Genomic DNA, 20,131 nt, shown 5'->3' with positions numbered 1-20,131 from the left:
ACAGTCCTAACAGTATCAGAGCAATCTGAGAGCAAGATCCAGGTGGGATTCATCTCTGTATTCCCCAGAGACTTCAACTAGTTTGCTTTGCATAAAAATGGCAAATATTTAACAAATATTTACTGAGCAAAGAAAATTGAACTTCAGTCTAGTAGAAGGACAGTGGAGAAAGTGTTCCCTTTTTAGGACTCCATTGGGCCAGCTACATGTGACATACACAAACATAACCAGGATTCAGGGCTATTCTGTAACCCAAGATGAAAGGTATTCAATATATTGGGAGTTTTGTGAGGGCTTTCATACCCCATCTTATTCTCTCATAAGGAATGCTCACAAAAGATCTGACATTGACCCCTGGCTTCTTAGAACTGAGTTGAGAATAGAAGACACACTCAAATGAAATAAGTGTGAACACTATCACTCAGCATCTACATTAGAGGGTCAAAGTTAGGTGTCCAAAGAAATGGGGTAAAGGAGAGTTCCCTAGGACAGGACTGTCAGGAGGTTTCTTGGACCAAATGAGACTTGAGATAAAATTAGTAGAACGGCTAATAATCCTCCTGTTCCTTGCCTCAATAATGTCTTGCCTCTTTCTGCATGTTCACTCTGAGTACTTTTATGCCATCTACATTTTGGGCTTCAGGTGTCTCAGGGGCTCCAGAATCAAAGAGCAGTCAGCCCCATCTTTTATGCCCACCATTTCTTATCAAATACTTTCTATACCTCATCTAACTTAATCCCCACAAAAACCTTGACTGCAGCAGAGGTATTGTCCCTACTTCTACTGGGGAGATCAGGCTCAAAGATGTGAAGCTGACCTAATGAAAACTGTGTTGCTAGTAAAAGCTCTAATAAGGGAAAAACAACTGCTACTGTTTGAGTATTCATGATGTGCCAGGCACACACCTGTCTCCTTTCATCATTATAGCAATCCAATGGGCAGAGTTATTATCCTCATTATATGAAGGACAAAATTAAGATTCAGAGAGATGATAAATTCCCCAATGTCCCACACTTGGAAGAGAAAGATCCAAGATTCAAACTCACATCTGGAACACTCTGGAGCCTGGCCACTAAGGTCACTAAGCCGCCTCTTGAACCTATGGTCTTTCCACCTATTTTTCCTTTTAATTTTTTTTTCTTAACTGTGGTTGAAAATTTGGCTAATACTTTAAGTTAGATCTCCTTCTCCAATCCAATCATTTCTTTCCCTCCCTTATTCTGTGTCAAATGAAGATAACTAAAGAATCTTATTTGCAGATTTTTGGGGACCTGATGGTGATCAGTCTTTGATCTTAAGCAACTTTATTCCACCTTTCCTTATATCCATCTACACTTAACCTGAGATAACAGAGTAGGAAGATTCCACTTGAAGATTCCCCCAGTCTTCTAGAATAATCTCTTCCTATGACATTTCTCCATGCTCCTCTAAGGCCTTCCTTGTCCTTTAACCATTGATTATCCATGAGGAATAAGTTGGAGCTAAGCTCCAGGAAAGACAGAAATTGAAAATCAAACAGCAGATTATTAAAGCATAAGTCCAAACAAGAGAATGTGGACAATGGTCAGCATCACCCATTACTGCAGGAGCAAATCTGTTCATAATACTTTTATAGCACATAGAAATGCCACTTATACTATTAGTCACCCCAGTAAAGAATTGATGGTCCTATGACTGAGCAAGACCTTGGAAGTATCCTTCCTCCAAGCTCAGGAGCAACCCAGTTTTTCAATTCTCTCAAGACAGAGGAAATGAGCTAGAAGGGTTACTAAATCATAGGGTTATAGTGAGTGGTATGTCATTATTTCAATACCTCAGGCAGAATAAATAGCTGCTTGCCCTGTGACCCTACTGAAATGTATTATCTTCATCAACAGGTCATGGATCCCACTGGGCTGGGACTGGCTGCTTACATGCCAGACTCACTATGAGCCTTTGGAAGGCAGGACCATGGCCACTCTCATTGTTTATCACTGTGTGAATAAAATGAGCAAATACATGTAAGTAATTTGGAAACAGCCCTCCTGCCTCTTTATTCCCCAAAGGAAAGTCCTAAATCCCTCTGTGGGAGCTACACATGCCTTTTGCGCACCCAGGACTGATAAGAGGAAGTAATATCAAATGAAAGAAAAAGGAATTTTATAATTTTATCACTCCCAAAGTGAGTGCACTTTAGAAAAAAAAAGTAGAAAGGGGAAAGTGACTAAAGCAGCTGAATTAGAATGTTGTATAAACGTGCTGATGTTGGACTTAAGAAGACTAGGTTCGAGTGCCATGTCTACTTTACAACCTGAATGTCTCTGGGCAAGTTGTTTCATGTCTCTGAGCCTATTTTTCCATCTGTGCAATGGGAACAGTAAAACCTGCCTCTCAGGCCTCCCAGGCCTGTCACAATGATTAGATGCAATAGACGAAGGAAAAATATCCAGCTCTATGTCTGGAACAGAAAAGGGCCCTTGATAAAATTCCACCAGCAAACAATATTGATTTTATTGTAAAGCTGACTGTCATGGAAGAAAGCAATTTAACAGGCACCACGCTTTTACTCTTTTTAATTGCTGAGAAAAAAATGTAGAGAATATCAAGTCCACTTAAATGGTGGGTCACTGCAAGGGATGAAGATGGGGGCAAGACAGTGGCATATTTGGATCACTAAAGCAAAAAAGCATCCTGGAGAAAGGAGCTGAAATGGAGTGAAAACTGTGAGGTTCAGAGTGGGTCAGGTGAGGTAACAGCTTCTTCCTGTGATTTTGCCTGTACAAGGGTTAACAATCTCCACCTACAACTCAGAGTCAGAGCTTTTTTCAGAGTTTTCCTAATTGATAACTGTTCTGATAACTGTGAATCTACCAGTGTGGCAGACAAAATGGTGAGTGAGAAAGGGAGGCAGTGGGGTGAGGAGGTGGGGTCGGTAAGGTTCAAAGGGGCAACTACACAAGAGGTGTGGCTACTCGTCCACCAAGGCCAAAGCCATTCATTTCTGCATTTTTTGGCCAAGGGTAGAGACCTGGGGTTTTGAAAAAAGCTGCATCATGCCAGCCTGTTGCTAACTGATTTAGGGCAGAAATCAAAGCCTGGCAATGCTGCAGCCTAGATTTCTAAATCTAGTGTGACTGATAATAGACAAGTCAGATCAGTTCTTATATTAAATGACACCATGAGATGACAGCAGCTGCCACCAGCAGCCCAGGGGATGGGACTGTGGAGGAAGGGGAAGAAGAGAAGGCCACTGGGATTGAACTTTGCAGTAGAAGGTTGTAAAGGTAGAACTGATAGGGAGGGTTGAATTACTATGTGTACTGAGCTGATAGAACCTGGCTGATCTCAAGGTTTGGCGACAGGCAAGACAAATTTTACTGTGATAAATTTAAGTGGAGTTATCCAACTTTCTAGCAGATTGATATGAAGGTCAATATATGAATTATAAACTGAAGCAGATGTCCACATAGAAGTCTGGCCTTTATTTTTATATTTTTTTCAACTGTATTTCCCAGAAGAAGCAAATCTTAGGGAGGGAGGGAGAGGGGAAGGAAATCAGTATCGTATTTTAAATGCTGGTTATGCCAGATAGTTTCTTATTCCTTTTAATCCTAGCAATAATTCTGTGGGGTGAGCTCTTTCTCCCATTTTACAGATATGGAAACCAATGCGCAAAGAGGTTAAATAGCACATGGATACATCAGAGGATTTAGCCAGAGAATTCATGAGGTCAATTACTTCATAAAATGTGTACTGGCCCCCAAAAAGAACAGGCTTTTACTAAATTGTTCTCTGAGACAATGCCATCAGCCCACAGTGAAGTTGTTATATGCCACAATCCACAGAAGAAAATTTTTCCTGGCCTCATAAACAGTAAAGATGCGCTTTACCTGAACATCGGGCTGTTTTTTCCCTTAAGAACTTGGAATTATATAACTGTTGAGGTTTCTTTCTTCTTGTTTTCTTTAGAAAGTTTGGAGCCAACTCTGTGACGCTATTCCAGTAAGGTTTCATGGCAAACAATTTGTGTATTGATTCCTTTCCTGTTATTTCCCTCCTATCCTACCTTCCCCCACCCCTGCTCTAGGATTCATTTTTCTTACTTATGCTCTGAACTCTCAGGCAAGGGTCAGCAACCTTTATCTGTAAAGGGTCAGATAGTTAACATTTTAGGCTTTGCAGGTCATAAAGTTTGTTGTTCCTACACAGTTTGTGGTAGTGTGAAAGTGGCCCTAAACAGTATGTAAATGAAGAGGTGTATTTATGTTAATGAAGCAAATTTCAATTTTCACATAATTTTTATGCATGATGATAGATCACATTACTTTTATCTTTTCTCAAATATTTAAAAATGTCAAGAACAGGGCTGGAGTTGTGGCTCAGTGGTAGAGGGCTTGTCTGGAATGTGTGAAGCACTGAGTTTGATTCTCAGCACCACATTAAAAAAAATAAACTAAATATATGCATCAAAGTATATAAACTATATATATATTTTTTTAAATGTCAAAAACATTCTTAGCTTGTGGGCCATATAAAAAAGAGGTAGTCTGGATTAGGTACAGGGGAGTGAAAGGGGTTTGGGGGTAGGACTGATAGTAGAATGAATTGGACATTAATACCCTATGTATATATATGACTATATGACCGATGTGATCCTACATTATGTATAACCAGAAGAATGAGAAGTTATACACCATTTATATATGGTGTTAGAATACATTTTACTGTCATGTATAACTAATTAGACTCAATAAAAATTTTAAAAATGAGGCAGTGAGTCTGATCTGGCCCATATGCCACAGTTTGTTATGCTCTGTTCTAAGCCTCAAGAGGACAGGGACCTTGCATATCTAATTTATTTATGTATCCTCAGCATCTCACATGGGGCCAGGTACACTGTCAGTATATAACCAATAGTTTTCAAATGCATTATCTTACTATTTTAAGTTTTAATATTGTGAAATGCCTTAACTCCTTTTTAGAACAAGAGAGTATGTAAACATATAAGGCACATGTTAAGAAGGTCATCTGGCTACAAGGTAAAAGAATTTGGATTCAATTCTCTGAGTCCAAAGTCCATGTTTCTATTATACCATACTATCTTCATAGAATTATATCCTCAAACCCACCTCTGGATCAGCCCCTTCCTCTCAACGTAAGTCCCCATGTATATTGCTAACAAAGACTGTAGATATCAACCACATCTAGAATTTGTGATAATTTTAAAAGTCTAGACTAGCAGAAGTTGTATCCCCCTTTGTCCTTATTTCTCCCAAATGAGAAAATGAGAATGAGAAGACGATGGTTCACAGATTCAAAGTTTCTTATCAGAAGGCAAAATGAGGGTCCTGCCTTCATGGAAAGAACACAGATTTTGGCACTTGTTAAGATGTGCTAAGATTTAGATCCTAGCTCTGCCAGTTAGTCCATGATTCTCTGGGAAGTTACTTATCCCTAGGATCTTCAGTTTTCTAACTGAAACATGAATAATACTTTCTTCACAAAAGGGTCATGAGGATAATAAATAGTATTTAGTACTTAATACAGTGCCAGTTACAGAGAAGATAGTTCATACCTGGCAACAGAATCACTGTTATAAGTAATCTCATTATCATTCATCATTTATTACACAATCCACAAGTACCTACTATGAGCCAGCAAGGCATTGTGCTAGGCACTTGGAATATAGAAGAAAATAAAACAGTCCTCAAATACCTGCCCTCATGGACCTTACATTCTAGTGATTATTGTGAATGTTTCTGTGGTCTTGACCACCATTCCAGGATGAGTACCAGTAAAGTGGAACACAGTCCCACTTACGAAATTTCCAACCCCAGAAGGATCTCAGACTGGTTCAGTTCTGGTTCTCATGGGATATCTAAATACTTACCTTCCTTGTGGTGAGCCAGGGGCCGGGGAGCTGGTCTCTTTATGTGGAAAGAAGGGGTCTTTGTGGGGCCAGGGCCTGGAATGGGCCCATTGGTAGCCTTTGGGGTAGTCTTGGTCCCTCCATCCTGTAGCCTAGACACCAACTTCCCCACATCCACCTCAGGGCAGGGTTCCAATTTGCCATCTGAAACAGGCCTGCTAGGGGACTTCCTCCCAGGATCAGCTTCCCCAGTCCTCTGCATAGGTAGTTTGAGGTGCTGTGGCAGCTTCGGGGGTTCTAGGTTGATAGTGATAGTACCATTAGGTGTCTGATGTTGGATTTCATCTGAGAAAAGTTGGTGCAAAGAGGGAAGATTAATGATAGTCTCTAAAAACTTTTCATTGTGATATGTGCATGCATTCTTAATTTTACAAAAGTTGTATACATTTTCAAAACTGCTATATACACTGTGTTACAAGTAAATTATAACCCACAAGATTAGTCTCTGCCCTTCCTAATTCATGAGGAGTCACAGGTTCCAACTAAATAAGGAATTCAATTTAAGATCTGAGTATGATTTTCACCACCAGAATTCAGCAAGCCACAATAAACCAGGCTGTTTTATTCAAAGGGGAATGAATTCAAAAGGGACTTAGCGTCCCCAATCAATTTCATATGGTATTCTTTCTAAATAAAGACATCAGTTAATTCTTAACTATTTCTCCCAAAAGTAATTTGTTAATGTTTCTCAAATTTCAAGTTAATAAACATAACAGAATTTAACTTCTTTCTCCACCCCCATGAAGAAACCATCAAATAGCCACTTTATGTTCTTCCTCAAGCCTTTGTGGTCTACAATTTCCTCTGACATTAGTACATGCTTTTCAATGACTCTGAGTTTTACTTGAAGCTTCTGAAACCATAATGAGAGCCAGGTATTCTTGGCCTAGAAAAATTAACATACACTAATACAGTCAAAACTTAGAAAATTAATTTTAAGTGATCCTCAGAGTTCCCTGAAACTGTCAATAACCTCCCAGGCTGAACTTGCTGCAAGGGAATTATCACCTTCCTTAGTAATAGAAAACCTAGATCAGAATTTAGTGGTAAAGAACATAGTTTTGGTCTGCAAAATGATTCCTGAGAGCTGTATCAGTAAATTACAACAGATGGACCCAAACTTTTAATAAAATGAAATATTAGGAGAATTAGGATGCTGACTGTATAATTGATCTTAAGAAATTATCATTTTCTTTTAGATAGGCTGATAGCATTGTTGTTTTAGTTTTTAAAAAAGTCCTTTTTTTTAGAGATACATACAGAAACACAGATGAAATGACATGATGTCTGGTTAGGGCTTGGGTAGGGGCACAGAAGAAACAAGAGTGTTCAGACAAATAATAACTTGGAAGAGTGAAAGATCAGGGTTTATCCAAGAAAATATTTTTAAGAAGTTTAGTTTGACTTGAGAATCTGAGGTGAAAGGTGTGAGTAAAAGGAGATGAGGTTGTTAAGATGGGTTGGAGCTATATCATGAAGACCATGGATGCCAGGCTTAGGAATTTATAGTTTATCTTTGGGCCACAAGGGACAATTACTTTTTGGGCAACAGAGAAGTGGCATTCTCATATATGTGTTTTTAGAACATAACTTTGGGTTCATTATGAAAAGTAGATTGGACCAGAGAGACTGGAGGTCCGGGGACTAGTTATGAGAAGGATCTAAGCTGGAATGGCATCAGCAAAGATAGTCAAGAGATATTAAAGAGGTAGAATGACCCTGACTTAGATATGGGGATGTGAAGGAGTCCATAATGCTAGTGGAGGGATTCCACAAAAAATTGCTGTTTACTAAAAAAAAAAAAAACAGTAAGTTTGGGGGTATGGAAATGAAATATTACTGAAAAAGAATGGTGGTAAGTAGAAGGATTGTTTCCTTCTTAGAACAGTATCAGATAGGTTATATGAAATACAATGCTTTAGGGCTGAAGTTGTGGCTCAGTGGTAGAGCACTTGCCTAGCATGTGTGAGGCACTGGGTTCGATTCTCAGCACCACATATAAATAAATGAATAAAATAAAGGTCCATCAACATCTTAAAAAATATATTAAAAAAAAAGGATTGGGGCCATAGCTCAGTTGTAAAGAGCCTCTGGGTTGAAGCCCCAGTACAAAAAAAAAAAAAAAAAAAAAAAAAAAAAAAGAAATACAAGAAGTAGGTAACGGTGCTTTAGGATAAGATAGATGGGTGCAAATTGTTGTTCTCATTTAGCAGCTATTGTTAACTGTGTATTTTTAATTGTGTAACCAACCTCTCTTGAGTCCCCAATGTTTGCCCTACAAAACAGAGCTCCACATAAATACCTTACACAAAAATATTAAATATTATTTGAGATTATGGATGTATATCCACTTAGGACAGTTAGAACCAAAAAGTCAAAATATGACAGGTGTTGGTGAGGGTTTGGAGAAATTAGAACTTTTATTCACTGTTGGAAGGAAAGTAAAATGGTGTGTCTATCTTTTTGGAAAACAGCCTGGCTATTCTTTAAAACTTTGAATACAGAGTAACCACATGACCCAAGAAATGTAAGATAATTGAAAATAGACATTCACACAAAAATCTGTGCATGGATACTCACAGCAGCATTATTCACAATAGTCAAAAAAGTAAATAGCATTCAACTATCAAATGATGAGTGAAATATTATTTGACAATAAAAAAGAATGAATGAATTATTCATGCTACAATGTGGATGAACTTTGAATACATTGTAATAAGTGAAATAACTTGTCAGTCACAAAAGACTTCATAGTATATAATTTGATTCATATGAAATATTCAGGATAGGCAAATCTGTAGAGACATAAAGTAGATTGGTAACACTCAAGGGTTATGGGGAATGGAAATTGGAAAATATGGTAATGAAAATGTTCTGGAATAAGATGGTTGTACAAAATATAATAAAATTACTGAGCTGTAAAATTTAGAAGGGTGAATTTTATAGCATTTAAATTATATATCAGTCTAAAAAAGTTTTTAAAAATGTCTAGACTGGGTGATCTCATTGGGGTTTTCTGGCACAAAGCCCTCACCACAGAGAGGGGCAAACTGAGACCCAGAGAGAAAGTGGCTAGCTCAAGTTGCTCATCAGGATAGTGGCTAATATGAAGTTTGACCTTAGGTCTACCAACACTCAATTCATTCATTTATTATAGTCAATTATGGAGGATTTACTATGTATCAAGTATTGGGCTGGTGCTGGGGATACAGCGTGAAAAAAATTCTGCTGGTATAGAGTTTCTGTTTGGGGAAATCATGGATAAATAAATACATTTGTACCACAAAAATGAAGTTATGGCAGAACAGAGTAGTCATTCAACTTTCACTTCCATTTTCTCCTGATTAACATTCTAACTCCTGTAAGGAAGTAATCTTTAAGCTAGGTAATCCCTTTCTCTTCATTATTCCTTAAATATCCATTCATTCACTATTATTACATGAATACCTGTAATGTATAACAGGACTTGTTGATAAAATAGATCTTACATTCTAACAGGAAAGACAGGAAATAAATGTGTCAACAAATAGTAGCAGGTGATATGAATAAAATAGAGTAGTGTAAAGAAATAGGCAGCGATTCGATGAGGAGAAAGGACTATTAACTAGAATACACAGAGAAGGTCTCTATGAGGAGATGGCATTTGGCCAAACTCTGGATAAAGGAGTAAGCCTTATGAAGTTCTGGAGGAAGAATACTTAGGGCAAAGGGAATAGCAAATGCAAAGGCCCTTAGTTAAGCTTGATACCTATAAGGAACAGCAATGAGATTAGAGCAGAGAGAGCAAAGAGGACAGTGAGAACAGGAAGCACAGAAAAGAAGGTTAGAGAGATAAGCAAAGATCATACAACACAGCATTAAATGCAAATTTTATGCTAAAAATGAAGAGAGGTCACTAAAAGTTTGCAGCAGTGGGAATGATGAGATATAATTTACATTTTAAACGGATGTCTATTTTACTGGCTGCTGTGGAGAATGGATTAGAGCCAGGTAAGTAGGCAAATAAGGATACCAGGTAAGAGATGATGGAGGCTCAGCAAAGATGGTAGCACTGGAAAGTAGAAGGATTTAGCATGTAATGGGCATGAAGAGCTGATAGGAATTGCTTATGGTTCAGGTATGAGGGACAAAAGGAAAAGAGTAATTATGGATGATGTCAAAGTTCTCAACCTTAGAGATCAGGTGATTGCTATGGCCTCTTGCTTAGATTGAGGGGGAGAACAGTGTAGGAGCAGGTTAAGGAGCAGTAGGGAATCTAGAATTGTGTTTTAAATATTTTGAATTTGAAATGCCCATAAATCATCCAAAAGCGACAGTTCAGCTGGGAGTACGAGATGACAACAGGGGAGAGATATGAATCCTATAGATGGAAACTAGAAATCATCCTCAGCATTTAAATGATATTTAAAACCAAAAACTTAATGGAATCACATAGAAAAAAAGACAGAGAAGGAAAAGCAGCAGAGGAGACTGAGATTGAATGCCTAGTGAAGCAGAAGGAGAGTTTGGTGTCCTGGAAACCAAGTTCAGTGTTTTAAGGAGGAGAAGGAAGTAGTCAACTGTATCTAATGCTGCTCATAAGCTGCATATGATGAGAATAATGGAGTGGCTATTTGATTTGATCATGTGGAGATTATTAGTAACCTTGGCAAATGTGGTCTCAGTGAAATAGTGATGCGTGGGGCAGAGGTCCATGTAGAATGTCTGGGAGTCTCCATACTAGCAATTATTGCACTGAATGGCACTTATTTGTTTACATACATATATCTCCCTTTATCCCATCACCTCCTTGGGACCAAGGAATATATACCAGGCACTATACTAGCATAGTAGGTTTTCAATCCATGTTAGCCATATATGAATTTTAAAACTCAAGAACATTCTGAAAGTATCTTATTTATGCATTTCCATGTATTAGGGGCATAGATCTAAGAACACTGTGGATCTCCTACTGACATTTATGTAAAGGGTCATGTTCACTTCTTTTACAAACTCACCCCTGTCCTATTCAACTGAAGAAGTAATTTCCTCTCTGGGCACAAGTATAAACCTTGCTTCTCCTAGATGCTTTTAAACCTAGAATCCAGGAAAGGTCTACATTTGTATGGCTAAAAATGTCCATACTTCTCCCACACAATAACTTCTTTGTGTCTAATCACCATTTAGAAGCTAAGGGTGAACCTGAGTACTGACCTTCAATTTCATCCAGGGAAGAAGTATAGAAAACCGTCCTTTCTCGAAGTAATCGCTTTGAAATTGTGATTGGTTTATGCCTTCTTGCTGTCACTCGAGGTGGAGGCACTGGGGGTGCAGTGTTCTCCTCAGGTGGACCTAAATAGATCTGTGGAGGGATAAAGAAGACATCCAGGAAACAATTACATCAAGTTTTTATGTTCCTAATTCTGCCTACCACCTGATATCTGCCAACATTACACTTAGGGGTCTACTACAGGAATGCTAATGTGATTAAAGCAATTATAGGAATTTTCTGAACCACTCTACTAGCAAGTGTTTAGATATCTCCTCCCCTGTTCATAAGACAAAATCCAACACTCCTCAGAGTGGAAGAAAGAATGCAGACAAAAAAACTCCAACATCAGTCCTGGTTTTCCACTTTCTGCCTGGGAGACCTTAGGTAAGTCATCTCTCTTCTCTGAGCTTCTCTGCTCTCTTCCATAACACAGGGGCAACACCAGCTACCTCACAGGGTATGATAAAAATCAAATGAAAAAAGCTGTTAAGATACTTTTTAAGAGAGTCCTACATATGGCAGAATGGACCTAGACAGGGGATCCTGATCTCTCCACAATGCAGAAAGAAGGCAATGAAGGAACTGCTGATCTGAGAGGTGGGTAACAAATGTCCTAAGACTCAACATTACAATGTTTAAGACCTGGAGAGACTTGAAGATTGGTTACCAGAGTAGAAAATAAGCATAGTTTCCTAACCCCAAACCTGGAACAGGGTGGGGGAAGTAGGGAGGGAAAACAGGCAGAGAAAGAGAGCAGAAAAGTACAAAAGTTTACTCCCTTAACATTTGGAAAGAAAGGCAGAAAAAAGGCATTACAGGAAAAATGTTGTCCTTGAAGCATCTCAACCAGTTTAAAACCAAATCGTGAACAGAAAGTCATGCCAAGATCCACAGCCATTTTGTGGAGCCCACAGCTGAACAGTCACTCCCATAAATCAACACAGCATCTCCCCACTTCCAGAGAGAAGCAAGTTAAACTAAAAGGAGCATCCCTCCAGGGATTCTCTTAAGAATTCATCTAGAAAGAACTTGCAGAGGGATCCCTAATAACGAAAAGTTGCTGAAACTCCTTCCCCTGACCATGAAAAGGGGAGCAGGGTGGAACAACCAACCCAGGAAGTGCTTGCCAAAATCAGCACTCTGTACAGCTGTCATGGAAGGCTGGGAAGAGATAGAGCAGACACCTGCAATTCACAGCAGCAGAACTGAGCTCAGATCCAAGCAACAAGGCAGTTTTGGCAGCAATCAATGGAAAAGGGAAAGGAGAGCCATTGGAACTGCTGCTGCTGCTGCTGCTGCTGCTGCTGCCTGCTGTCCCTGGGATGAGACACAAAGGGAAGTTGCCCGAGGTTCTAAGAAGCCTAAAGGGATTGTCCCTAATTGCAGCCACAGTCTGCATAAGGCCATCCTGGAAGGAGGCTTCCTGGGTATCCAGCAGCATAGAGTGATGGTTCCCCAGTTCATGGCAGCAGCTGGTGGAAGGTTGGGATGAGAAGTTTCCTGAGTTCCCGGGATGCTTAAAGGAAAGAGTCCTGGATCATTACCAAAGCCAGCAGGAGGTCAATCAAGACAAACTGTTCCTGGGTTCAAGGCAGCTGACCCTCAAACACAACTACTGAGTGATAGGGCACTGTTTTGATACTGTCTCGACCCTGCCTCAGTAACAGCAGAGGGAATCAGTGCCTGCCCTTCACAGCCTGGGGCAGTAGAAACTAGAACCCAGGGGTACCAGCTGAGTCCCTTTAAGGACAGTATCCCAGTGAGTGTGTAGGCCAGGATTTGTACCACAGATCACCCACAGAGAATCTACAACCACAGGACCTGTGCTTGCAGACAGTCATTAGTCTTTACACCTTCATGAAAAGGAACCTGTAGAGGGGAGTGGGCATATGGTGACCCACAGCAATAGCAGCAACGGCCCAGAGCTCTGCATCCTGAACTCCTGCATACAACAGAAACAACCAACAGAAAAAACATCACACACTCCACACACTCTATGCAGTCAGCCACAGACCCCTGAAATGACAAACCAAAACAAGGCAGTGGGAGGTCCATAGCAACTAGAGGGGCTCTTCTGCCCAGGCACCTCTGCAGGGATTGGAAGACAAATAATGATGGACATTTTCTAAATGTCCCAAATCCGAATGAAATCCAAACCAAGATTCAACAAGAATTTTCTCCACCTTGACATGGTTTACTATAAATAACTCAAACATCAACTTTGATCATGCTAATATTCCTATTTTTCTTGATGGTTAGTTGTTACCCTAATAGCCAATATTGTACCTTCAACCCATGTGAATGTATTTCTTCTAATGGTTTAAAGCACTAATTGGACTCATTCTCCCAATCTTTGTCTTCCTAGCCACAGTTTATACTTGATTCTCTCAATCATGATTCTCCTTCTCACACTGTCTGCCAGTACCAGAAATACCCCCATCCACTTTTTTACCTGTTTACCTTGGTGTGTATTATTCTTTTCTGCCTTTTCTCATTTTCTTTTTCTCTCTTTTTCCCAACATTTCTTCTTTCTCTTTCAACGCTCATATAATTTTACAGTAATTTCACTAGATTTAACAACTAATTTTCAACCCATTCCAGAATTTTACTACAAGTTTATGTCTGGATTAGAGGATCTGGTGGAGTACAATATCAACAAGTCTTTCACTTTTTATAAGGTTGAATAGAAAGTGTGGGCTCTGATGTGATTATAGTAAATAGGGTTCTGTGGTTTCTCTCAAACTGGTGCTGATATTGGCATCAACAAAGGTGAGTTAAAGTATCTACACCTGGATATTCACCCAACCCACGGCTCCTGAGAGGGAGAAGCTCATGAAGTAGACCCTTGCTTAAAAGAAGCAAAACCACCCCGTTAAGTGCATAGATATACAAGTAATATTAAAAATCAAGGGAAAAAAAACACTCCAAACAGCTTCAACAACTGACTCCACTAGCATTACAGTGGAGGAAATGTCAGAAAAATAATTTAGAAAGTTTATAGTTAAAATGTTCAATGAACTAAAAAAATGTAAAAAGTAAAAATTAGAAAGAAAATACAGGAGGTGAAAGATGATTTCAATAAAGAGATAAAGATTCTCAAAAAGGACCAAATGGAAATCCTGGGAATGAAAGATTCAATAAACCAAATTAAAAATTCAATGAAAGCATCACCGATAGATTAGACTACTTGGAAGAAAGATTTTCAGGCCTTGGAAACAGAGTATGTAATCTTGAAGATAAAGTTGACCATAAAGAAAATATGTTAAAAAACCATAACCAGAATATTCAAAAAATTTGGGAAAACATAAAGAGACCAAATTTAAGAAGCAATGGGGTAGATGAAGGCTCCTTAAAACAATCTAAAGGTATGTACAGTCTTTTCAATATTAGAAAATTTTCCAAATTTTAGAAATGAGACAGAAATTCAAATACAAGATGCATGTAGAACTCCAAATAGAATCACGATAGAGCTCCTCCATGACATATTATAATGAAAATGTCAAATATATAGAATAAAGATAGAATTTCAAAAACTTCAAGATGGCTGATCACATTTAGAGGTAAAATGACTGGGTTTCAACAGATTGCTCAACCCACAACCTAAATGCTAGGAGGGCTTGAATTAATATTTAAAAAGCTCTGAAGGATAGTAGATGCCAACCAAAATTACTATATCCAGCCATAGTCTCCTTCAGAATTCAAAATGAAGCAATAACCCTCAATGATAAACAAAAACTAAAAGAATCCATAACCACAAAGCCTGTACAACAAAATATACTCAATGGAATATATCATGAAGAAACAAAAAAATAAAAATTAAAACTAGCAAGGGATGAATTACAATATAATAATAGTTAATTAAAGAAGAAACAACTCTGTATTAAACATTAGAAATAAATAAAAATGGCAAGAAATAAAAATCTCTGTCTATAATAACATTGAATGATCCTGTATTTAGAAGACCCAAAAAACTCCACCAGAAGACTTCTGGAGCTGATTAACAAATTTGGTACAGAAGTAGGATATGAGATCAACATACATAAATCAGTTGCTTCCCTATACTACAATGATGAATCTACTGAAAAAGAAATAAGGAGAAATATATCATTCATAGTAGCCTCATAAAATACTTGGGAATTAATCTAATGAATTATGTAAAGAACTTCCACAATGAAAACCATAGAACACTGAAGAAAAAACCTGAAGAAGACCTGAGAAGATGGAAAGATTTCCATGTTCTTTCATAGGCAGAATTAATATTATTGAAATGGTCATACTACCAAAAGTGTCCAACAGATTCAATGAAATACACATCAGTATGCAATGAAATGCTTCACAAAACAAGAAAACACAGTTCTAAAATTCATTTCTAAAAATAAGAGACCCAGAATAAACAAAGCAATCCAGAGTGAGAAAAATGAAGCAGGATATATCACAATACCAGACCTCAAATTATACTACAGAGCTATAGTAACAAAAACAGCATTGTGCTGGCACCAAAACAGACATGAAGAACAATGGAACAGAATAGAAGACACGGAGCCAAACACACATGAATACAATTGTCTCATACTAGACAAAGGTGCCAAAATTACACATTGGAGAAAAAAAATATTTTTTAAACAAATGGTGTTGGGCAAACTGGAATTCTGTATATAGAAGAATGAAATTGATCCCTGTTTCTCACCCAACATAAAAGTCAACAAAAATTGGATCAAAAACCAGAAATTAGACCAGAAACTCTGCAAATCCTAGAAGAAAATATAGGCCCAAAACTAGAGCATGCTGGCACAAAACTGACTTCCTTAACAAGACTCCTAAAGTTGAAGAAGTAAAACCAAAAATCAGTAAGTAGGATGACCTCAAACTAGAAAGCTTCTGCACATCAAAGGAAACAATTAGGATCATGAAATGAGAGTCTACAGAATGGGAGATCTTTGCCACCTGCCTTTCAGGGCATTAATGTCCAGGATATAAAACACCCCCCCTCAAAAACATAATTAATAAATGGGCACAAAATAAAAAATAAAAAGACAGTTCTCAAAAGAAGAAATAGAAGTGTCCAAAAAAACACATAAAAATGTTCAAGATCTCTAGCAATTAGGGCAATTCAAATCAAAACTCCATTGATATTTCATCACAATCCAGTCAGAATGGCCATTATCAAGAATACAAATAATAATAAGAGTTGGCAAGGATGTGGGGAAAAGGGGCTCTCATACATTGTTGGTGTGACTGCAAATAAGAGCAACCATTCTGGAAAGCAGTATAGAGTCCTCAAAGAACTAGGAATGGAAACACCATATGACCCAGCTATCCTACTCTTTGGTGTATATCCAAGATCTAAGATCAGTTACTATAGGGATATGGCTACATAAGTATTTATAGCAGTAAAATTCAAAATAGCCAAGCAATGGAACCTTTAACATATGCATTGATAAGAAGAATTTATTCCATATACACAAAGGAGTATTACTCAGTCATAAAGAAGAATGACTATGGTATTTGCTACTAAGTGGATAGAATTAGGGACTATTACTCGTTCTAAGTGAAATAAGGTAGACAGAAGAAGTCAAAAGTTGAATGTTTTTTCTGATATGTAGAAGCTAGCCCAAATAAGGGTGAGAGAGTGGGAGAGACGGAGTCCATCAAAGTAGAAGATCGGTGAACCAGATGAAGGGGATTGAGGGGGTGGGAGGAGGGGACTGATTAGGGAAGAACAGTGGAATGTATCTGATCTAACTTTCCTATGTGCATATGTGAATATACCACAGTGAACCTCACTATCCACTATACCCACAAGATACTAACTAAAAAAAAAAAAAAAACCTATAAGTAAATAGCAGAAAGATCAGTAGAGTACAGGGAACGGAACAAAGGAAGGGAGGAGGAGAGAGAAAGGGGAAGTACTGGGGGCTGAATTAGAGCAAATTTTATTTCATGTTTTCATAACTATGTCAAAATGAATTCTAATGTTATGTATAACTACAAAGATCCAATAAAAATCTACTGGAAAATAGAGATAAAACCATAATTATAACTATAATTATCTTGTCTATTTTTCATGGTCTGAACATCTAACCAAACCAAACCAAACAATTGTTTGTTCAACTTGCCACTCTTGGAAGAAAATATTGAGGCATTTGCCTATGTATCATACAGTCACTGTGAAAAAGAGAAAATGAAAATCCTGACAAGAAAAGGAAAACAAAGACGCTTTCTATCAGTTGGAACTGGGGTGCAGAAGAGGAGTAAACACACTCTCATGCACATGTACACATACACACTCAATATTTCTGAAAAGATACCAAGGAATCTGTTTACATTGTTTGTCTCAATGCAGAAATAATGATTGGTTGGGGAAAATGGGGAGGAAAACTTATTTTTCCCTCCTATGTAATTTTGTTCTTTTAAAATTTCATACCACAGTGCATTGCCTGCCTATTTAAAAAATAAAAGTAACATAAAATTAAAAAGTGGAAACAAAGTGTCTTGGATACTATACAGAGTGCTGGAGGAGTGCGGAAGAGCTGTAATTAGAATTTTTATATAGGAGTTCATGTGAACTTAGGATTTTCCTCTCCCTGGGGAGAATGACCTTTGAACCTGCATGCCCCCACTTTGGGATGACACACATATATGGTGAAGGAAGAAGGGGACCACTGTCCAGCCAGTGATAGTAACAGTATAAAGCCCAATAATTACTGTGAAGATAAATGCATCCTATCATGCGAAGGTCACCATAGAAATCACATGATTGGAAACAAAGGGTGAACCTGTGTAAAAGTTGGACAATGGAAAGGAACAATGGTGGAAAGGAACAAGCCTGTTCCTTTATATGTCTCATTGTTATAAGGAAGAGACAATATGACATAAGATGAGCTTTGAGACCATACAGTTCTAGGTCATACTCCTCTGCCATTAGTAATAATATTCTAAATAGCTATAAATTGTGAGCATCTGATCAGTCACTATAAGAGGTTTTATGAATATTCCTTCCTATTCCCCAACACATCATGATTTTTGTACTGACTTTATTCAAATTGGAATGGACTTCTATCTCATATCCATAAAGTTTGCTCTTGCTTGCTTCATTCCCTAGGATTCTTATCAAATATACCTTTCTCAATAAGGCCTTTCAGGCCTTGTATGTCTAAATTTGACATGCCTCCCTCTACAAAAATCTTCCTATTTTCATTCCTGTTTATATATCTTTTTTCTTCTTAGCATGTGTTATCAATTTCTAGCATATTATATATTTTACTCATATATTTAGTCTGTCTAAATAAATGAGGAAAATATGGTTGTCTCTTGATAAGATTTTAAACTTTATAAAAGCATTTCTGCCTTACCCATAGTGCTTCATCTAGCGCCTAAAAGAGTGCTTGGAATTGCTGTGTCAAAAAAATAAAAAACATTTATAGTGAGATAAAAAAGGCCAAATTGCCCCCTGCAGAGATCATAAATAGCTTCACAAATCTCCTTCTAAGAGAGGGCAACAGGGACTAGTCTAGGACAACAAACTAAATAAAGAAGATATATAAATGATTAACATAAGAAATTTTCAATATCATAAAGACATCAGGGAAATGCAAATTAAAATCACAGTGAGCTACTACTACACACTTATTAGAATGGTGACGATTTTGCAAAAAATGCCTATACCACAATGGAGTAGACATAAAGCAATCTAAACTTTCATTGCTGGTAAGAATATAAAATTGTAGAGTGAAAGAGTAGATTTTAAAAAAATGACCTAATGAAAAAGATGATTGAAGAATATGAATTCATGGATTAAAAACTCCTAAAGAAGAAATCTCCAGGCTTAGATATTTTAGCTGGAGAATTCTATCATACATATAAACAACAAGGATTTTGTAATCTCTTTCAGAAAATAAAATGATATAATTTCTTTTTTTGTGGTGCTAGGGATTGAACCTGGGGCCTTGCGCATGCGAGGCAAGCACTTTACCAACTGAGATATATCCCCAGTCCCAAATGATACAATTTCTTAAGCAAACAGCTTAACAATTATTTTTAAAAATTAAACATATGATTACTATGTGACCTAAAGAGAGTACAGGACTACAGGCTTGTACGTAAGTGTTTGCTGCAGTTGTATTTATAATAGGCTGAGATGGGAAACAACTCAAATGACCATCGACACATGAATAGATAACAAAATTATGTTACATGTAATGGAGCACAACCCAGGAAAACAAAGGAACAAACTACCCATTCATTCAACAACTTGAATTAACCTCAGAATAATTATGCTGAATGAAAGAAGCCAAACCAAGAAAGTATATAGTAAATGATTACATTTATACAAAACTCTAGAAAATGCAAATTAATCTATATTGACAGGAAGCTTATCGCTAGTTGCCTGAGGTAGGTAAGTGGGGAGGGTCAAGAACAGGAGAGACTTCTAAGGGATAATGAGAAGTTTTTTTAAAAAAAGGAGAAACTTTACAGGGGGGAGATGAACAAGTTCATTCTCTTGATTGTGGCAATCAATTTATATATATATATATATACATATATGTATATATATAGACACATATATGTATTTGACATATATGTCAGAATATATAAAATTCAACATTTTAAAAATGCAGTTTATTTTATCTCATACTTCTATACTTCTATGAGTCTGTTTAAGAAATGGTTACAACAATTTATAATCCACTGATAGTCTCAAGAGTGCCTGTTTCTTTGCGAAAGTTTGCTTAGCAAGAAGACATATATGTTAAGATCATAAAAGTATTTCCTATCAGACCAGAGACCCTGCATCTTATAGAAGAAAAAGTAGGTCCAAATCTTCAACTTGTTGGCTTAGGATCAGACTTCCTTAACAGGACTCCCATATCACAAGAAATAAAAGCAAGAATCAACAACTGGGATAGATTCAAACTAAATAGCTTTCTCTCAGCAAAGGAAACTATCAGCAATGCGAAGAGAGAGCCTACAG

The 20,131-nt window shown here is 37.6% G+C and overlaps 1 protein-coding gene across 2 annotated transcripts in view; it reads right to left on the bottom strand.

The window, feature by feature from the left end:
• Positions 1–20,131, bottom strand: part of OPHN1 (oligophrenin 1) — a 414,702-nt gene that overhangs the window by 14,875 nt on the left and 379,696 nt on the right. Inside the window, exons 20-21 of one of the 2 annotated variants that reach the window (XM_079125057.1) lie at positions 11,103–11,250; positions 5,871–6,194 (exon numbers count right to left, since the gene is read on the bottom strand). In XM_079125057.1, coding sequence (XP_078981183.1) covers positions 5,871–6,194; positions 11,103–11,250 — 472 coding nt within the window. The remainder of the gene's footprint in view (positions 1–5,870; positions 6,195–11,102; positions 11,251–20,131) is intronic. The other variant, XM_079125058.1, reaches the window with a different exon arrangement.

Source organism: Sciurus vulgaris (assembly GCF_902686455.1).
Source record: "Sciurus vulgaris genome assembly, chromosome: X".
Lineage (NCBI taxonomy): Eukaryota > Metazoa > Chordata > Mammalia > Rodentia > Sciuridae > Sciurus > Sciurus vulgaris.
The sequence above is the reverse complement of the archived record's forward strand: the minus strand, read 5'-3'. Positions and strand labels throughout refer to the sequence as shown.